The following is a 20754-nucleotide window of genomic DNA, read 5'->3' as shown; positions in this document are numbered from 1 at the left end:
ATAAATATTACAGGTATATACAATATATTATATTACATTATATTATATTATTAGCATATAATAATATATATACACACAAAGCACATATACACAGACAGGGCCAGGGAACAGCTAGTAGAATGTATAATTATAATATATTATTAATAATAGTAGTAATATATTGTATTACATTATAATATAAATATTACATCTATATACAATATATACATTTTATATTATATTAATATGTATTATATTAATCTATATTATAATAATATATTAATATATATTATATTATTTTCTATTATCAGCATATAATAATATCTACACACACACAAAGCACATATACACACGCTGGGCCACAGCAAAGTGTGGCAGGGGGTGGCTAGTAATAAATATACTGTATTGTCGAAGGCTTTCATGGCTGGAATCACTAGGTTCTTGTAGGTTTTTTTGGGCTATATGGCCATGTTCTAGAGGCATTTCTCCTGACGTTTCGCCTGCATCTATGGCAAGCATCCTCAGAGGTTGAGAAGGTCTGTTGGAACTAGGAAAATGGGTTTATATATCTGTGGAATGACCAGGGTGGGACAAAGGACTCTTCTCTGCTGGAGCTAGGTGTGAATGTTTCAGCTGATCACCTTCATTAGCATTTGAAGGCCTGGCTGAGCCTGGGGGAATCTTTTGTTGAGAGGTGTTAAGATGTGCCTGGTTGTTTCCTCTCTGCTGTTTTGCTGTTGTAATTTTAGAGTTTTTTTTAATACTGGCTGCCAGATTTTGTTCATTTTCATGGCTTCTTCCTTTCTGTTGAAATTGTCCACATGCTTGTGGATTTCAATGGCTTCTCTGTGTAGTCTGACATGGTGGTTGTGAGAGTGGTCAGACACGCATCAAGGAACACGAAAGGCACTGCAGACTCCTTCAACCAGAGAAGTCAGCCATAGCAGAGCACCTGATGAACCAGCCTGGACACAGCATATTATTTGAGAACACAGAAGTGCTGGACCACTCTCACAACCACCATGTCAGGCTACACAGAGAAGCCATTGAAATACACAAGAAGCATGTGAACAATGTCAACAGAAAGGAGGAAAACATGAAAATGAACACAATCTGGCTACCAGTATTAAACAACTCTAAAATTACAACAGCACAACACAGAGAGGAAACAACCAGGCACATCTTAACACCTCCCAGCAAGAGATTTTCCCAGGCTCAGGCAGGCCTTCAGATGCTGATGAAGGTGATCAGTTGGGACATTCACACCTGGCTCCAGCAGACAAGAGCTCCTTGCCCCACCCCAGCCATTCCACAGATATATAAACCCATTTTCCTAGTTCCAGCAGACCTCACAACCTCTGAGGATGCTTGCCATAGATGCAGGCGAAATGTCAGGAGAGAATGCCTCTAGAACATGGCCAGATAGCCCGAAAAAACCTACAACAACCCAAGGACATCTAATCACCTCTCAACAAAAGATTCCCCCAGGCACTGCCAGGCCATCAAATGGTAATCAAGGTGGTCAGTTGAAACATTCCCACCTAGCTCCAGCAGACAAGAGTCCTTTGCCCCACCCTGGTCATTCCGCAGATATATCAACCCAATTGTCCTAGTTCCAACAGACCCCACTACCTCTGAGGATGCTTGTCATAGATGCAGGCGAAACGTCAGGAGAGAATGCCTCTAGAACATGGCCCTATAGCCCGAAAAAAACCCACAAGAACCTAATAAATATGCTTGATAAGACCCTCCCCTTTAAGAGACACTGGAGAGAATTTCCCGCCTCCGATTCATTTAATCAGAGAAAGCCACGCCTCCTCACACTTCCGCCTCTTCCCCTTTAAGAGCGCGCGTCGCCGTGACGTCACCGCGCCACCCGGTCTGTGGGCGGGGCTTCGCTGAGGCTGTCCAAGATGGCGGAGCTGGACTTGCTGGGCTCGATCCTGAGCTCCATGGAGCCTCCGCCCAGGCTGGGAGACCGCGAGGCCCGGAGGGCGAAGGGTCGGTGGAGGGGGAAAGGGGTCCCTCGACGCCCCCTGAACACACGGCAATCATAACAACCACCACCATATTCTCTGAGGCCTCAAGAAAGGGCAGGCTTCACTTCCGCGGCTCCAAACACTAGGCCTCAAGGCAGGAGATTCCTTTAAGGAGGACTGCCCGAATTGGAGAGCTGTTTAACAGTGGAACTCCCTGCCTCAGGGTCTAGAGGAGGCTTTTTAACAGAAGCTAGGTGGCCATCTGTTGGGGAGGCTTTGGTTGTGCCTTTCCCCCATAGTTTAGACCAGGCATGGGCAAGCTTGGGCTAAGCGGCTGAGGGGGAAAAGGAAGGGGCCTGAGGCCAGGAATTGTGGGAGTTGTAGTCCAAAACACAGGTGAGGAGGGAAAGGAAGGGGCCTGAGGCCAGGAATTGTGGGACTTGTAGTCCAAAACACAGCTTAAGGGGAAAAGGAAAGGGCCTGAGTCCAGGAATTGTGGGAGTTGTAGTCCAAAACACGGCTGAGGAGGGAAAGGAAAGGGTCTGAGGCCAGGAAGTGTGGGGGTTGTAGTCCAAAACATGGCTGAGGAGGGAAAGGAAGGGGCCTTAGGCCAGGAATTATGGGAGTTGTAGTCCAAAACACGGCTGAGGAGGGAAAGGAAAGGGTCTGAGGCCAGGAAGTGTGGGGGTTGTAGTCCAAAACATGGCTGAGGAGGGAAACACGGCTGAGGGGGAAAAGGAAAGGGCCTGAGGCCAGGAATTGTGGGAGTTGTAGTCCAAAACACAGCTTAAGGGGAAAAGGAAAGGGCCTGAGGCCAGGAATTGTGGGGGTTGTAGTCCAAAACATGGCTGAGGGGGGAAAGGAAGGGGCCTGAGGCCAGGAATAGTGGGAGTTGTAGTCCAAAACACAGCTTAAGGGGAAAAGGAAAGGGCCTGAGGCCAGGAATTGTGGGAGTTGTAGTCCAAAACACAGCTTAAGGGGAAAAGGAAGGGGCCTGAGGCCAGGAGTTGTGGGAGTTGTAGTCCAAAACACCTTGAGGGAAGTCCCAAGTTTGCCCATGCTTGGTCTGGATGACCTTTAAAAATCTCTTCCAACTCTAGGATTCTGTTATTGTTGTTATATTGTTATATATCTGTGCACATATGTATATATGTGTGTGTCTATATATATAAACAATAATAATAACAGAATAACAAATATAGAGCTCTCCTGACAGGACCATCCTAACTCTCTCTCTCTCTCTCTCTCTCTCTCTCTCTCTCTATATATATATATATATATACATACACACACACACACACTCTAGGATTCTGTTATTATTGTTATATATCTGTGCGTATGTATACATGTGTGTGTATATATATAAACAATAATAATAACAGAATAACAACAATAACAAATATAAAGCTCTCCTGACAGGACCATCCTGACCATACACACACACACACACACACACACACACTCTAGGATTCTGTTATTATTGTTATATTATTATATATCTCTGCGTATGTATATATGTGTGTGTGTGTGTATATATATAAACAATAATAATAACAGAATAACAAATATAACAAATATAAAGCTCTCCTGACAGGACCATCCTAACTATATATATATATATATATATATATATATATATATACACACATACACACACACACACTCTAGGATTCTGTTATTATTGCTATATTGTTATATATCTGTGCGTATGTATATATGTGTGTGTGTGTATATATAAACAATAATAATAACAGAATAACAACAATAACAAATATAAAGCTCTCCTGACAGGACCATCCTAACTATATCTATCTATCTATCTATCTATCTATATACACACACATACACACACTCAAACACACACTCTAGGATTCTGTTATTATTGTTATATTGTTATATATCTGTGTGTATGTATATGTGTGTGTGTATATATATATATATAAAAAAACAATAATAATAACAGAATCCTAGACAGTATATATATATATATTGTTGGGATGGTGCTGTCAGGACAGCTTTATATACCAATATAAGTTTGAACTTGTTTAGGAAGAACTTCCTGAATTTGAGAGCTGTTTAACAGTGGAACTCTCTGCCTCGGAGTCTAGGGGAGGCTGCTTAACAGAGGATGGGTGGCCATCTCTCAGGAGGGCTTTGAATGTGCTTTTCCTCTGCCTCAGAGTCTAAAGGATTCTTTTTAACAGAGGTTGGGTGGCCATCTCTCAGGAGATCTTTGATTGTGCTTTTCCTCTGCCTCGGAATCTAGAGGATTCTTTTTAACAGAGGATAGGTGGCCATCTCTCGGGAGGGCTTTGATTCTGCTTTTCCTACATTGTTTATTTATTTACAGCATTTATATGCCGCCCTTCTCACACACACACACACACACACACAAAAGAGACTCATTAACAGAGGATGGGTGGCCGTCTCTCAGGAGGGCTTTGATTGTGCTTTTCCTCTGCCTCGGAATCTAGAGGATTGTTTTTAACAGAGGATGGGTGGCCATCTCTCGGGAGGGTTTTGATTGTGCTTTTCCTACATTGTTTATGTATTTATTTATGTCATTTTTATGCCGCCTTTCTCACCCCGAAGGGGACTCAGAGTGGCTTACAAGATATATATACATACAATATATTACATTATTAGCATAGCACAATATCAGTATTAAATATTACTATAGTGTACTGTACCAGTTAAAGTGGTGCCAAACTGCATTCGTTTTATAGTGTGGCTGCACCCTGAGTTAGGATGAAAAAGGAAGAAATGTGGCCGATATGTACACACATAGCCTTCCTGCAGTGAAACATTGGCAACAAGCCAGTTGCCACAACCACGTGGATGAGGTCCAGCTTTATAAAATAGAAGGGTCACACTGTCTCAGCCTCAGTTTCCCTGCAATGGAAAGTTTGCTGACTTTCTTTCTCTTCTCCTTCCAGAGGAAACGGCCCGGCTGAAGAAGCTGCAGGAGCAGGAAAAGCGCCAGAAAGTGGAGTTCAGGAAGCAGGTGGGTCCTTGGCGGAGAGAGGGAGAGGGGCGGCTCCCTATGGCACTTCGTAGTTTAAGGATAGTTTTTAATTCAAGGATAAGACAAAAGGGAATGCCCAAAGGAGATACCAAATTGGGAGGGAGAGCCAAGACTCCAGAGGATAGGAGCAGGAGTCAAAACGATCTTGACAGATTAGAGAGATGAATAGCCAAAACTAACACAATGAAGTTCCACAGGGACAAATGCAAGATACTCCACTTTGGCAGAAAAAATGAAATGCAAAGAGACAGAATGGGGGACAATGCCTGGCTCGAGAGCAGTACGTGTGAAAAAGATCTTGGAGTCCTTGTGGACAGGAAGGTGAACATGAGCCAACAATGTGATGTGGCGGCAAAAAAAGCCAATGGGGTTTTGGCCTGCATCAATAGGAGCCTAGTGTCTAGATCTAAGGAAGTCATGCTCCCCATGCTCTATTCCGCTTTGGTTAGACCACTTTACCTGGAATACTGTGTCCAATTCTGGGCACCACAATTCAAGAGAGATATTGACTCTAAGCTGGAGTGTGTCCAGAGGAGGGCGACTAAAATGATCAAGGGTCTGGAGAACAAGCCCTATGAGGAGCGGCTTAAAGATCTGGGCATGTTTAGCCTGAAGAAGAGAAGGCTGAGAGGAGACATGATGAAGGCCATGTATAAATATGTGAGAGGAAGCCACAGGGAGGAGGAGGGAGCAAGCTTGTTTTCTGCTTCCTTGGAGACTAAGACGCAATGGAGCAATGGCTTCAAACTACAAGAGAGGAGATTCCATCTGAACACGAGGAAGAACTTCCTGACTGTGAGAGCTGTTCAGCAGTGGAACTCTCTGCCCCAAAGGGAGTGTGGTGGAGGCTCCTTCTTTGGAAGCTTTGAAACAGAGGCTGGATGGCCATCTGTCAGGGGTGATTTGAATGCAATATTCCTGCTTCTTGGCAGAATGGGGTTGGACTGGATGATGGCCCAGGAGGTCTCTTCCAACTCTAGGATTCAAGGATTCTATATACAACTACCCGGACATGCATCTGTATAACCTCCACCACAACCAAGTTGCACATTTCTTCAGACCTTCAGATAGAATGTAATTTTCCAGCATTGGTACCGTAAAGCTTCCAGTCACCAGTCCCCAAGTTACAGACATCTGACTTGTAAATGACTCCTGGTTAAGAACAGGGCTGAGACAACAGTGAGAGGAATCTACCACTAGGAAAGGAAATCCACTCCCGAAAGAGTTATTATCCTGAGGAAAAGGGGTCTCCACTGAAGCTTTATCCTAATCCTTGTTCCACAACAAGCCACATTTTTTAAAATCCAATTACACTATGCAACTAAATTTGGGGGAAAAATCTGTTCCTGGTTTGAAAGTGTTATTTCCTGTTTAATTGTACTGTCTTTGCTTTGAATGTAGTTCTTCTACTCCAGGAACTTCATTTTGGAGGCTGCCACAAACTAGGTTCAATGGGTTTGGACTCCATGAGACGTTAACTGAAAAACTAGACCAAAATGTACTTGCAGGATCTTCCTCACGCAAAGACTTTCCAAGTAAATGTCATTGTTTCCTAATTGGCTCCAACATAAAAACATGGGAAAAGTTGGGTTGTTGTATGGCCATGTTCTAGACGCATTCTCTCCTGACGTTTTGCCTGCATCTATGGCAAGCATCCTCAGAGGTAGTGAGGTCTGTCGGAACTAGGAAAATTGGGTTATATATCTGTGGAATGACCAGGGTGGGACAAAGAACTCTTGTCTGTTGGAGCTAGGTATGAATGTTTCAACTGACCACCTTGATTAGCATTTGATGGCCTGACACTGCCTGGGGCAATCTTTTGTTGAGAAAAGTTGATTGAACTACACAAACTTTGCACAGGAGGAACATCTTGTGATAGTTTTCCAGTGAATCTCTCGTCCACGTGTCTCAACCCATTCAATCTAGTTTGCGGCAGCCACAAAAATAAAGTTTTGGGAGTAGAACAACGGCTTTCAAAGTAAGGACCGCACCATTAAACAGGAAATAAGACTTTCAAACCCGAAACATAATGTGTTTCTTCCAGGTCGTGTTTGAGATTGTCGTAGAATTCTTTCACTTGTTGATACTTTGGGTTCTCTTCAGATGGTATAAATCTTTTGCCCTGTTTTGCACTTTGGAAGACTATTTCCTTATGACCTTCCCTTCCTTCCTTCCTTCCTTCCTTCCTTCCTTCCTTCCTTCCTTCCTTCCTTCCTTCCTTCCTTCCTTCCTTCCTTCCTTCCCTCCCTCCCTCCCTCCCTCCCTCCCTCCCTCCCTCCCTCCCTCCCTCCCTCCCTCCCTCTGTCCTTCCCTCCCTCCCTCCCTCCTTCCTTCCTTCCTTCCTTCCTTCCTTCCTTCCTTCCTTCCTTCCTTCCCTCCCTCCCTCCCTCCCTCCCTCCCTCCCTCCTTCCCTCCATTCTTCCTTCCCTCCTTCCTTCCCTCCTTCCTTCCCTCCCTCCCTCCCTCCCTCCTTCCTTCCTTCCTTCCTTCCTTCCCTTCATCCTTCCTTCCCTCCATCCTTCCCTCCATCCTTCCTTCCTTCCCTCCCTCCTTCCCTCCCTCCTTCCTTCCCTTCCTTCCTTCCTTCCTTCCCTCCCTCTCTCCTTCCCTCCCTCCCTCCCTCCCTCCTTCCTTCCTTCCCTCTGTCCTTCCCTCCTTCCTTCGCTCCATCCTTCCTTCCCTCCCTCCCTCCCTCCCTCCCTCCCTCCCTCCCTCCCTCCTTCCTTCCTTCCTTCCTTCCTTCCCTCCCTCTCTCCTTCCCTCCCTCCCTCCCTCCCTCCCTCCCTCCTTCCTTCCTTCCCTCTGTCCTTCCCTCCTTCCTTCGCTCCATCCTTCCCTCCCTCCCTCCCTCCTTCCTTCCTTCCTTCCTTCCTTCCTTCCTTCCCTCCCTCCCTCCCTCCCTCCCTCCTTCCCTCCATCCTTCCTTCCCTCCTTCCTTCCCTCCTTCCTTCCCTCCCTCCCTCCCTCCCTCCTTCCTTCCTTCCCTCTGTCCTTCCCTCCCTCCTTCCCTCCATCCTTCCTTCCTTCCCTCCTTCCTTCCCTCCCTCCCTCCTTCCTTCCTTCCCTTCATCCTTCCCTCCCTCCCTCCTTCCTTCCTTCCCTCCTTCCCTCCTTCCTTCCCTCCCTCCTTCCCTCCCTCCTTCCTTCCTTCCTTCCTCTCTCTTACTCACTCTCCCTTTTTCCCTGACTCCTGGCGCAGATGGAGAAAGAGGTGTCGGACTTCATCCAGGACAGCAGCCAAACCAAGAAGACATTCCAGCCCATGAACAAGATCAAGCGAAGTATCTTGTGAGTTGTTTGCCTTTGGTCTCCATCTCCCACCATCCCCAGTATATTCCACCGCACCTTGTGACCCCCCCCCCCAATTTATGCCACCGCACCTTGTGGAACCCCCCCCCCCCAAATTTATGCCACTTTACTCAGTGTGAGAGACCACCAGGGATTGTGCTGCTCCTGTGTTTATATATAGAATCATAATTAGAAGAGACCCCAAGGGCCATCCAGTCCAACCTGCTTATTATTATTATTATTATTATTATTATTAACTTTATTTGTACCCCGCTAGCATCTCCCGAAGGACTCGATGCGGCTTACAAAGGCCAAGGCCGTAACACAACAACAGCATAACAATACAACTCAAAGCAAAATCAAAAACATAAAGCAATAACAACAAAACATGACACCATAACACAGTAAAAACTAGGGCTGGGCCAAATAATGGGTACAGAATTAAAAAGTGCTGGGTGTGACAGATGGTATGTTGGAATAATTAAGAAGAAGAGATTCCACCTCAACATGAAGAAGAATTTCTTGACAGCTGTTACTCCCTTGGGGTCTCCTTCTCTGCAGGAGAACTTCTCGGAGGAAGAACTTCCTGACTGTGAGAGCCGTTCAGCAGTGGAACTCTCTGCCCCGGAGTGTGGTGGAGGCTCCTTCTTGGGAAGCTTTTAAACAGAGGCTGGATGGCCATCTGTCAGGGGTGCTTTGAATGCAATGTTCCTGCTTCTTGGCAGAATGGGGTCGGACTGGATGATGGCCCAGGAGGTCTCTCCCAACTCTAGGATTCTATGAGTCTATGGCAGTGATTCTCAGCCTGTGGATCCCCAGATGATTTTGGCCTTCAACTCCCAGAAATCCTAACAGCTGGTAAACTGGCTGGGATTTCTGGGAGTTGTAGGCCAAAAACATCTGGGGACACCAGGTTGAGAACCACTGGTCTATGGATTTCATGCCCCCTTCTTTTCTCCAAGCTAAACATCCCCAGCTCCTATTATTATTATTATTATTATTATTATTATTATTATTATTATTATTAGGGACTGTGGCGCAGCTGTCTGAGTGTCAGCTGCATTAAGATCACTTCTGACCAAAAGGTCATGAGTTCAAAGCCAGCCCGGGTCGGAGTGAGCTTCCAACTAATTGTGTAGCTTGTTGTCGACCTTTGCAACCCGAAAGACAGTTGCATCTGTCGAGTAGAAAATTAGGTACCACCTCAGTGTGGGGAGGCTAATTTGCAAGTCGATAAAAAAGACTTCAGCAAAAGCATGCGGGGAATGCGAAAGTACTTCCATCGGTGTCGCAGATGGATGATGAAAGCGACAGTTAAATAGCCTCTGACTGTCTGTCTCTATCTGTTGTGTGTCTTTGGCATTGAATGTTTGCCATGTTTGTGTACATTGTGATCCGCCCTGAGTCCCCTGCCGGGTGAGGAGAAGGGCGGAGTAGAAATACTGTAAATACATAAATAATAATAAATAATAATAAATAATAGTGTATTTTTATACCCTGCTTTTATTGGGTTCAGGAACGTTAAAACAGATACAAAGACCAGCTTATGCAATGAGTGACATTAAAGTTTGAATTGAGGCCCCCCCTCCCTGAATGGCCAGGCCTCTGACATTTTCCCACCCACTCCTTGGAAAGTGGCGTCCTTTGGCCCCTTGGCTTTGGCTGTTCCTCGTCCCGCGTTCTCTGCCCTGATCCCTCCGTTGTGGCTCTGTCTTCCAGGCACGACGTGGTGGAAGTGGCCGGCCTCACCTCCTTCTCCTTCGGCGACGAAGAGGACTCCCGATACGTCATGATCTTCAAGAAGGCGAGTGGGGGTCTCCTTGCGGGGGTCTCCTTCCCCACTTGTGAGATTTGGGGCAGGGTCTTCCCAGGGGTGAGCCGCTCACTCTTCTCTTCTCTCCTCTCCCTCAGGAGTTTGCCCCGTCAGATGAAGAGCTGGAGGCCTACCGCCGAGGAGAAGAGTGGGACCCACAGCAGGCCAAGGAGAAGCGGAGGCTCAAGGTCTGCTCTTTTTGGGGCCGGGGAGAGAATGGCATGGGGGGCAGGGGGCTCAGAGGCTGCCCTTGGGGTTGTGTGTGTGTGGGTAGGGTGCCCTATTGCAGTGGTTCTCAACCTGGGGGTCGGGACCCCCGAGGGGGTCATGAGGGGGTGTTAGAGGGGTCGCCAAACACCATCATAGAATCAAAGAGTTGGAAGAGACCTCATGGGCCATCCAGTCCAACCCCATTCTGCCAAGAAGTAGGAATATTGCATTCAAATCACCCCTGACAGATGGCCATCCAGCCTCTGCTTAAAAGCTTCCAAAGAAGCCGGAGCCTCCACCACACTCCCTCCGGAGCAGAGAGTTCCACTGCTGAACGGCTCTCACAGTCAGGAAGTTCTTCCTCATGTTCAGATGGAATCTCCTCTCTTGTAGTTTGAAGCCATTGTTCCTTTGCGTCCTAGTCTCCAAGGAAGCAGAAAACAAGCTTGCTCCCTCCTCCTCCCTGTGGCTTCCTCTCACATATTTATACATGGCTATCATCATATCTCCTCTCAGCCTTCTCTTCTTCAGGCTAAACATGCCCAGTTCCCTAAGCCGCTCCTCATAGGGCTTGTTCTCCAGACCCTTGATCATTTTAGTCGCCCTCCTTTGGACACATTCCAGCTTGTCAATATCTCTCTTGAATTGTGGTGCCCAGAATTGGACACAATATTCCAGATGTGGTCTAACCAAAGCAGAATAGAGGGGTAGCATTACTTCCTTAGATCTAGACACTAGGCTCCTATTGATGCAGGCCAAAATCCCATTGGCTTTTTTTGCTGCCACATCACATTCCTGGCTCATGTTCCCCTTCCTCCCCACGAGGACTCCAAGACCTTTTTCACACATACTGCTCTCGAGCCAGGCGTCACCCATTCTGTATCTTTGCATTTCATTTTTTCTGCCAAAGTGGAGTCTCTTGCATTTGTCCCTGTTGAACTTCAGTATGTGTTATGTTAACCCCACAAACGAACATTACATTTTTATTCATATAGATTATTATTATTATTATTATTATTATTATTATTGTAATGGGTAAAGTGGCAAGTTCAGTAAGATGTGATAAGTTGTGAATGCAGAGCACAGCCATTTGCAACGCTCCAGCACTCAACGCCATGTGATGCAGTTCTTAGTGGCTTTGCAAATTCAGCTGAGGTGTGATAAGCAAGTGCGATTGGCAGAGACAAAGGACAGGGCCTGCTCAGTGGTGGCCCCCCGGGTATGGAAATCCCTGGGATATTAGATCGGCCCCCTCCCTCCTGACTTTCTGAAAAAAAGTAAAGACCTGGCTCTCTGAGCAAGCTTTTGAGAATGCAGCGGAAGAGATAACACGGAACTATGAATGATGAACCTGGAATGGCCAGACGATGGGACTGGATAACGTTTTTAACAAGATGACACCAATGATTATATGCTTTAACGGTTTTTATATATATTTTATATTCTAATGTTGATTGTTTTTAATGACACTTTGATGAATGACTGACATTGTATTGTGCCAATCTGCAACCCACCTTGAGTTGCTGTATGGCTGAGAAAGGCGGGCTATAAATATCGTAAATAAAGAAATAAATTAAAAAGTTATGAATGCAGAGCGCAAGGATTTGCACTATGAGATGAGTTTCTGAGTGGCGTCCCCTTCCTCCCCCCCCCCCCCCAAGGAACTGGCCCAGCGTCAGGAGGAAGAGGAGGCCCGGAAGGGTCCCACGGTGGTCAACCCCAACACCGACTACAAGGACAAGTACAGCCACCTCATCGGCAAAGTGGCCGCCAAGGACGCCGCCCACGCCATGGAGCCCAACGTGGCCTACGGATGCGGTGAGTCAGAAGACCCCCAAAAAGAGCCCCGCTCCGGGGAAGGTGTTAGGGATTCCTCATCTTCGGAAGAGGAAGGGGAGCAAGGAAGTGCTCAGGAACTGGAGGGAGGAGAAGAATCAGATGGTGAGGATTTGAAAGTGCCCACATTTCTAGAGAGACTGAAAGAGACAGAGCACACCCAGCATTCAGCCAGAATAGCTGCTAAAAACGCTGAGGTAATCGGGAGACTCCTAGCACAGTGTTCTCAGCCTGTGGGTCCCCAGGTGTTTTGGCCTACAACTCCCAGAAATCCCAGGCAGTTTACCAGCTGTTAGGATTTCTGGGAGTTGAGGGCCAAAACATCTGGGGACCCACAGGTTGAGAACCACCTGCCCTAGCACCTCTTTTGTGGGAAATTCAGGCTATCAATCAGAGGCAGGAGCAGTCAGCTTTCGCTGGTAACAACGACCCTGATACTGATGTTTTCACTCCAGTGGAACCTGCTTTGTGTCTGCTGCTAAGGACTTAGTTCATTGCCCGTTGTCTGATGGAAGACTGGTGTTTCTTTCGGGACTTTGTAAGAGACTTTGATTTGTGTCTGGATTAAGACTTCCTTGCTTCCTTTTGCACTTTTCAATTGCATTTGCTTATCTTTTGTGTTTGCTGAAGTAAAAGCATTTTTCTTTTGCTTTCAACATTGTCTAAAGCAGTGGTTCTCAACCTGGGGGTCAGGACCCCTGGGGGGGTCGCGAGGGGGTTTCATAGGGGTCACCAAAGACCATCGAAAACACAGCACTTTCTGTTGGTCATGGGGGTTCTGTGTGGGAAGTTTCACCCAATTCTATCATTGGTGTGGTTCATAATTCTCTAATTGTAGGTGAACTATAAATCCCAGCAACTACAACACCCAAATGTCAAAGTCTATTTCCCCAAACTCCACCAGTGTTCATATTTGGGCATATTGAGTATTCATGCCAAGTTTGGTCCAGATCCATCTATGTGTACTCTGGATGTAGGTGAACTACAACTCCAAAACTCAAGGTCAATGCCCACCAAACCCTTCTAGTATTTTCTGTTGGTCGTGGGGGTTCTGTGTGGGAAGTTTCACCCAATTCTATCATTGGTGCAGTTCATAACTCTCTAATTGTAGGTGAACTATAAATCGCAGCAACTACAACACCCAAATGTCAAAGTCTATTTCTCCCAAACTCCACCAGTGTTCATATTTGGGCATATTGAGTATTCATGCCAAGTTTGGTCCAGATCCATCATTGTTTTGAGTCCACAGTGCTCTCTGGATGTAGGTGAACTACAACTCCCAAACTCAAGGTCAATGCCCACCAAACCCTTCTAGTATTTTCTGTTAGCCATGGGAGTTCTGTGTGCCAAGTTTGGTTCAGTTCCATCCTTGGTGGAGTTCAGAATGTTCTTTTATTGTAGGTGAACTATAAATCCCAGCAACTACAACTCCCAAATGACAAAATCAATCCCCCCAACCCCACCAGTATTCAAATTTGGTCCAGTGAATGAAAATACATCCTGCATATCAGATATTTCCATAATAACAGTAGCAAAGTTGCAGGTATGAAGTAGCAATAACAATAATGTTATGCTTGGGGGTCACCACAACAGGAGGAACTGGATTAAGGGGTCGTGACATTAAGAAGGTCGAGAACCACTGGTCTCAAGGCTGTTTTTGGAGGGCAGCTCAGGACAGAAGGCTCCCCAATGTATCCGTTGTGGCATCGCACCCATTTCGGGACGGCATGTAGATGTAAACAGACCTGGCTGTACTGGTGTCCCGGCGCGGTCCTATGGAGGTTTCCAGAGGTAGCCCTAGGTAATTTTCAACGGTAAACAAACAGTATTTTGGCACACACCCCCCCCCCCCCAAATCAATCATTGATACATATTTTCTGTTTGTCGTGGGAGTTCTGTGTGCCATATTTGGTTCAATTCCATCATTGGTGGAGTTCAGAATGCTCTTTGATTGTAGGTGAACTATACATCCCAGTAACTACACTTGCTGCACTTGCTCCCTTGCCTGGCCTGCTTTGTGTCCGGAGGCGTGTCTGAAGACCCCGGCGTGTGCACCAAAAGTCACCTCTTCTCCTGACTTTCTCCTCAGCCATTGGGACCAAGAGAGAGAGAGAGAGAGAGAGGTGGAGATGCCCACCTTTCCTGAAGGTAGGCACAAAAACAAAGGAGGGAGCGGAGGTGGGAGATACCTCCAGACGGAGGGGCTCTCTCTCTCTCTCTCTCTCTCTTGGTCCCAATGGCTGAAGAGAAAGTCAGAAGAGGCGACTTTTGGTGCGCACACTGGGGTCTTCAGACACGCCTCCAGACCTGAAGTGGGCCAGGCGTGGCGGCTCCGCCCCTTGGCCCACCTGCGGATTGGGGAGAGGAGAGGAGGCGGGTGGAGCGCCGGGGATCGGGAAAGGGTGCCGGTCATGGGAAAGGGATCGAACGCGGAGAACGATTGAGCGCCGGCTCTGCTTGCGCACCCGGTGGCCAGGTGGAGCAGAAATGAGAGGGGCTAGGCGAGGCTCAAGGGCCGGCCCCTTTGGGAAGAGGATCGCCCGGCAGCAAGGCAAGAAAGCCGAGTCTCCCCCCGGACTGCTAGGGCTGTTGTGAGCTGAGGGGCGCTCCTCAAGTAGTGGTCGAGGGGCATTTACGGAGGCGCCTCTGCACCCCTGGCAAAAAAAAAGTGTTCTGCGACCGCTTACTTCGCGTAATGGACGAGCCGCCCCTGGAGGTCTCGCAATGGCACCCATAATAGGGAGGGGGTGTCCCACCTTCTGAATGTTCTGCCCTCCCCTTTCTCGACAATGGAAAGGCCCATTCAATGGTAGTGATAGCTTTGCTCTGAGTTGGCCCCCCGTGTCTTTTCCCCTTTGGGCGCACGGACTAACCCCTGGCCTGTGGCTCCAGGGAAATGCCATTCAGAGTCGAAGTAGGGTTGTCTAGTGGAATCTATAGGGATCATAAGAAGTAAAACCCTAAGGGAGTGAGTGTGCGGTCAGTACTTGTATGTCCAGTATGCATTTCCTGTTGTTCCATAGAGTCAGGGTTGGAAGGGGCCCACAGGGACTCTCCAGTCCAGGCTCTTTCTGCTTTCAAGCAGGAAAAGCACAATCAAAGCACCCCTAACAGATGGTCATCCAGGTTAAACCCTTGTGCCAGCAGGACTGCTGACAGATCAGCGATTTGAATCTGGGGAGCGGGGTGAGTTCTCATCTGTCAGCTCCAGCTTCCCATGCAGGGACACGAAGCCTCCCACAGGATGGTAAAACATCTGGGTGTCCCCTGGGCAACATCCTTGCAGGCAGCCTCTTCTCTCACACCAGAAGCGACTTGCGGTTTCTCAAGTTGCTCCTGACACAGGGAAAAATGCTTGAAAATCTCCAGAGATTGCTGACTGCTTCCGAGTGTGGTGCAGGCTCCTATTTTAGCTGTGCTGGATGTAGTTTTACTACGGACTCAAACATTGACCAAACTTGGCACGCATATTCCATATGCCCAAATATGAACACAGATGGAATTTTGGGGGAAATAGACCTTGCCCTCTGGGAGTTGTGGTTGCTGGGATGTATAGTTCACCTAGAGTCAAAATGCATCCTGAACCCCACCAACAGTAGAATTGGGCCAAACTTCCCACACAGAACCCTCATGACCAACAGAAAATACTGTGTTTTCTGATGGTCTTTGGCGATCCCTCTGATACCCACTCACAACCCCCTAAGGGGTCCTGACCCCCAGGTTGAGAAACCCTGGGCTAGACAGTGTCGTTTCTTCAGTGGTGTAGGGCGCAGACACCCCGTGATAATGCGGCATGTCTCATTCAGAGCCACATCCACTGTTTGAGCGTGGTGAGATGTGTTCCACACTGGGCATGCGTACTCAGCAGCAGAGTAGCATTGCGCAAGGGCAGATGCCTTCACTGTGTCTGGTTGTGATCCCCAGGTTGTGCCAGTCAGCTTCCGTATGATATTGTAAATGGGCTTTTGTGATATTGCCTTTGTACTTGCTCTCCTTTGTGCTGGGTCCTTAGGGAGCTGGAAAGGGGCCCCTTCAAGGCTTCCGGTGGAGACTCTTAAGCGTTCTGAGTTTGGGGGGCTCAAAATGCACCCTAGAATGCTCTCCTTCCACTCAGTCGTCTTTCTCCTTCCTCCTCCAGTTCCTGTTGCCAACAAGAGAGACACGCGCTCCATCGAAGAGGCCATGAACGAGATCCGGGCAAAGAAGCGCCTGCGGCAGAACGAAGATGGGGCCCCTCCTTTGGCCCCCAGCAGCACCACCTCCTCTTCCTCCTCGTCCTCCTCCTCCTCCTAGGACTCTGTTTTTGCAAGGCGTCGTGTTGTCATCCAGGGGAACCTCGTCTCCTGCTCTGAGGCTGCTGTTTGTGAGTCTGTTTCGAAGGAAGGGGGTCTCCGGAGGGGAGGGGAAGACCTTCCTGTGGCCCCTTCCCCTCCCCATCCCTCCCTTTGAGTCTTTTTGAGTATTTAACCCCCTGGCTTAGGATTGCCTTGCCTTTTAATATTGCCAGACGGACTGCGACGACGTTGTCTGAGCCAGAAGCCACGAGGAGGGACTCGGGGTGCGTGTGTGTGTGTTTGCAAGCGCAGGAGGGAAGCACTGAGGGAATCACGGGTGGCCAACCCAGCCCCACAGCCTCCCTTGACCCATGGGAGGAGCCTGAGCTCCTCTTCCCCTGCCCCCAAACCCAGAGAGAGGGTCCTGACTCCGTCCTGCCACCCTTTCCCTTCGCTTCTCCCCTTTGAGGAATCAGTGGGAGGCTGAGTTGCCAAGCGGCTTCCTTGCCACCAGGAGGCACTGTTGCCCAGCTTTTCTGATGGTGGATTCTGCAACCCACGGCCAGCGATAGTGGACATCCCAGAAGGGCGCTTCCCCAGATCCTGGCACCAGTGGGAAGTGCGGACCCCCTGCACCAGAGTCAGCCCCTCTCTGTTCTTGGCAAGGTTCCTTTGTTATATATGTATATATATGGGGAGAGAGAGAGAAGCGGCATTTCAGCCTGCTGTGGGGAAGTTGCCGGGCGCCTCTTGCCGCTTCCTGTTCCTCTGCCCACTTCCTGTTTTTGTGGCGTCTGGGTGTCGGTCCCGCAGGCAGAAGGGAGGGAGGGGGGGAAGGGGGCAAGGTGCGTGCGTGCGTGCGAGTGTCTGCGCCTCCCATTAAAGGCTTGTTTGGAGTGCTGCCGTGCCTTGGCCTCCTCTCCTTTGAACCCGGCTCCCCTTTTAGGTGTGTGAAAAAAAACAACGGAAGGACAAGCATGGGCAGCATCCACATTGTAGAACAGTGTTTCTCAACCTGGGGGTCGGGACCACTGAGGGGGTCGCGAGGGGGTGTCAGAGGGGTCACCAAAGACCATAAGAAAACACAGTATCTTCTGATGGTCATGGGGATTCCATGTGGGAAGTTTGAGCCAATTCTATCGTTGGTGGAGTTCAGAATGTTCTTTGATTGTAATGAACTATAAATCCCAGCAACTACAACTCCCAAATGTCAAGGTCTATTTTCCCCAGGCTCCACCAGTCTTCACATTTGGGCATATTGAGTATTCATGCCAAGTTTGGTCCAGATCCACCATTGTGTGAGTCCACAGTGCTCTCTGGATATAGGTGAACTATTTATTTGTCATGTCAGGGCAACCAGTCAATTACATTACATTTCTAACAGAACAAAGCAAACAAACAGACAGAATACAAAATTTGTGAGTTTGGTAGTTGGTTAAATGTCCTTTGACCAGTAGCTGGCCACTTGGAGTGCTTCTGGTGTTGAGTCTGCCACTTTTGGACTCTCACTTGCTGAGGTGTTCCAGCGAGTGTCTCTGTAGATAGGTGAACTACAACTACCAAACTCAAGGTCAATGCCCATCAAACCCTTCCAGTGTTTTCCATTGGTCATGGGAGCCAAGTTTGGTTCAAATCCATCGCTGGTGGAGTTGAGAATGTTCTTTGATTATAAGTGAACTATAAATCCCAGCAACTACAACTCCCAAATTACAAAATCAATCCTCCCCCAACCCCAGTAGCATTCACATTTGGGTGTATTTGGGTATTTGTGCCCAGTTTAGTCCAGTGAATGAAAATACATCTTGCAGATTAGAGAGGTGAAGGGCCAAAACTAACAAAATGAAGTTCAACAGTGACAAATGCAAGATACTCCACTTTGGCAGAAAAAATGAAATGCAAAGATACAGAATGGGGGACAATGCCTAGCTCGAGAGCAGTATGTGTGAAAAAGATCTTGGAGTCCTCGTGGGGAGGAAGGTAAACATGAGCCAGGAATGGGATGTGGTGGCAAAAAAAGCCAATGGGATTTTGGCCTGCATCAAGAGGAGCATAGTGTCTAGATCTAAGGAAGTCATGCTACCCCTCTATTCTGCTTTGGTTAGACCACACCTGGAATATTGTGTCCAATTCTGGGCACCACAATTCAAGAGCGATATTGACAAGCTGGAATGTGTCCAGAGGAGGGCGACTAAAATGATCAAGGGTCTGGAGAACAAGCCCTATGAGGAGCGGCTTAGGGAACTGGGCATGTTTAGCCTGAAGAAGAGAAGGCTGAGAGGAGATATGATGAGAGCCATGTATAAATATGTGAGAGGAAGCCACAGGGAGGAGGAGGGAGCAAGCTTGTTTTCTGCTTCCCTGGAGACTAGGACGCAATGGAGCAATGGCTTCAAACTACAAGAGAGGAGATTCCATCTGAACATTAGGAAGAACTTCCTGACTGTGAGAGCCGTTCAGCAGTGGAACTCTCTGCCCCGGAGTGTGGTGGAGGCTCCTTCTTTGGGAGCTTTTAAGCAGAGGCTGGATGGCCATCTGTCAGGGGTGATTTGAGTGCGATATTCCTGCTTCTTGGCAGAATGGGGTTGGACTGGATGATGGCCCAGGAGGTCTCTTCCAACTCTTTGATTCTATGATTCTATGATTCTATCTCGGATATTTACATTATGATTGATAACAGTAGGAAAATGACTGTTATGAAGTAGCAACGAAAACAATGTTATGGTTGGGGGTCACCACAACATGAGGATCTGTACTAAGGGGTCACGGCATTAGGAAGGTTGAGAAACACTGTTGTAGAAGTAACGCAGTTTGCAGCCACTTTTAACCACCACGGCTCAATGCAGTGGGATCGTGGGAGTTGTACGAGGGTTATCTGGAAAGTAAGGTGACATGGAGCCGCTGGTGGCGCAGTGGGTTAAACCGCTGAGCTGCTGAACTTGCTGACCAAAAGCTCTATTTATTTATTTATTTATTTCGCGTATTTCTACCCCGCCCTTCTCAACCCCCGAGGGGGGACTCAGGGCGGCTTACAAAAGGCACAATTCGATGCCAGCAATACACATAGTAAGATAAAATATAAATCAGCAACAATTATAACACAATTAAAACAATCCAGTTATAATGTATTGTCGAAGGCTTTCATGGCCGGAATCACTCAGTTCTTGTGGGTTTTTTCGGGCTATATGGCCATGTTCTAGAGGCATTTCTCCTGACGTTTCGCCTGCATCTATGGCAAGCATCCTCAGAGGTTCCTCTGAGGATGCTTGCCATAGATGCAGGCGAAACGTCAGGAGAAATGCCTCTAGAACATGGCCATATAGCCCGAAAAAACCCACAAGAACTGAATCCAGTTATACATCATAGCTAATAAAAACCAATCTAGTGATCAACATTCACCAAGCTCAAAATCCGTAAGTTCATTCCGCATTGTCATAATCCTATCCAATTCTAGTCGTCGTTGTCCTTTGTCTATCTGCCAGATTACCCCAAAGCCTGGTCCCATATCCATGTTTTTAGTTTCCTTCTGAAAGAGAGGAGGGATGTCGATGACCTCATTTCCCCGGGAAGTGAATTCCACAGGCGAGGGGCCACCACCGAGAAGGCCCTGCTCCTCGTCCCCACCAACCTCACTTGTGATAGAGGTGGGGCCAAGAGCAGGGCCTCCCCAGAGGATCTTAAACAACGAGGCGGGACGTAGGAGGAGATGCGTTCAGACAGTTTCTGATACAGAACATCTGCCATGGTCAGCGACAGGGAAGGAGTGGCAGGTGACACGAAAGGAGCAGAAGTTTAAATAAATAAAGAGGAAGGAGGCTTGCAGACCAGATTTTCATCCTCGCGGCCCACTGGTGCTCCATGGCCCACAGGTTCAGAACCACTGCCATAGATACACCTATGAGAATGCAGAGTAGGACCTATAGCTGCCATGGCTGTTGGGTTGAGCAACCAATAGCATAATATTGTCGAAGGCTTTCATGGCCAGAATCACTGGGCTGTTGTAGTTTTTTTGGGCTGTATGGCCATGGTCTAGAGGCATTCTCTCCTGACATTTCGCCTGCATCTATGGCAAACATCCTCAGAAGTAGGGAGGTCTGTTCGAACTAGGGAAAAAGGGTTTATATATCTGTGGAATGACCAGGGTGGGACAAAGGACTCTTGTCCGCTGGAGCTAGGGGGGAATGTTTCAACTGACCACCTTGATTAGCATTTGATGGCCTGACAGTGCCTGGAGCAAACTTTTGTTGAGAGGTGATTAGCATAATAATAATAATAACCAATACAACTAAGGACAGGCATGGGCTGCATTCACATTGTAGAAGTAATGCAGTTTGCAACCACTTTTAACCACCA

General features: G+C 47.8%; 1 protein-coding gene across 1 annotated transcript; it reads left to right on the top strand.

The window, feature by feature from the left end:
- Positions 1-1845: 1845 nt before the first annotated feature.
- On the top strand, positions 1846-17333 carry SPAG7 (sperm associated antigen 7). Its single transcript, XM_060779791.2, has 7 exons — positions 1846-1980; positions 4895-4962; positions 8183-8271; positions 9991-10075; positions 10183-10272; positions 11956-12112; positions 16269-17333. The coding sequence occupies exons 1-7, from the start codon at positions 1893-1895 to the stop codon at positions 16421-16423; spliced, it is 732 nt and encodes a 243-aa protein (XP_060635774.2). The 5' UTR covers positions 1846-1892; the 3' UTR covers positions 16424-17333.
- The last annotated feature ends 3421 nt before the right edge of the window (positions 17334-20754 follow it).

The sequence above is a fragment of the Anolis sagrei genome, chromosome 6 (genome assembly GCF_037176765.1).
Source record: "Anolis sagrei isolate rAnoSag1 chromosome 6, rAnoSag1.mat, whole genome shotgun sequence".
Taxonomy (NCBI): domain Eukaryota; kingdom Metazoa; phylum Chordata; class Lepidosauria; order Squamata; family Dactyloidae; genus Anolis; species Anolis sagrei.
The sequence above is the reverse complement of the archived record's forward strand: the minus strand, read 5'-3'. Positions and strand labels throughout refer to the sequence as shown.

Coding starts and splice junctions, on each gene's coding strand:
- SPAG7 (XM_060779791.2), top strand. CDS start 1,893: ATGGCGGAGCTGGACTTGCTGGGCTCGATCCTGAGCTCCATGGAGCCT. Junction 1,981..4,894: donor CGAGGCCCGGAGGGCGAAGG/GTCGGTGGAGGG, acceptor TTCTCCTTCCAG/AGGAAACGGCCCGGCTGAAG. Junction 12,113..16,268: donor CAACGTGGCCTACGGATGCG/GTGAGTCAGAAG, acceptor TTCCTCCTCCAG/TTCCTGTTGCCAACAAGAGA.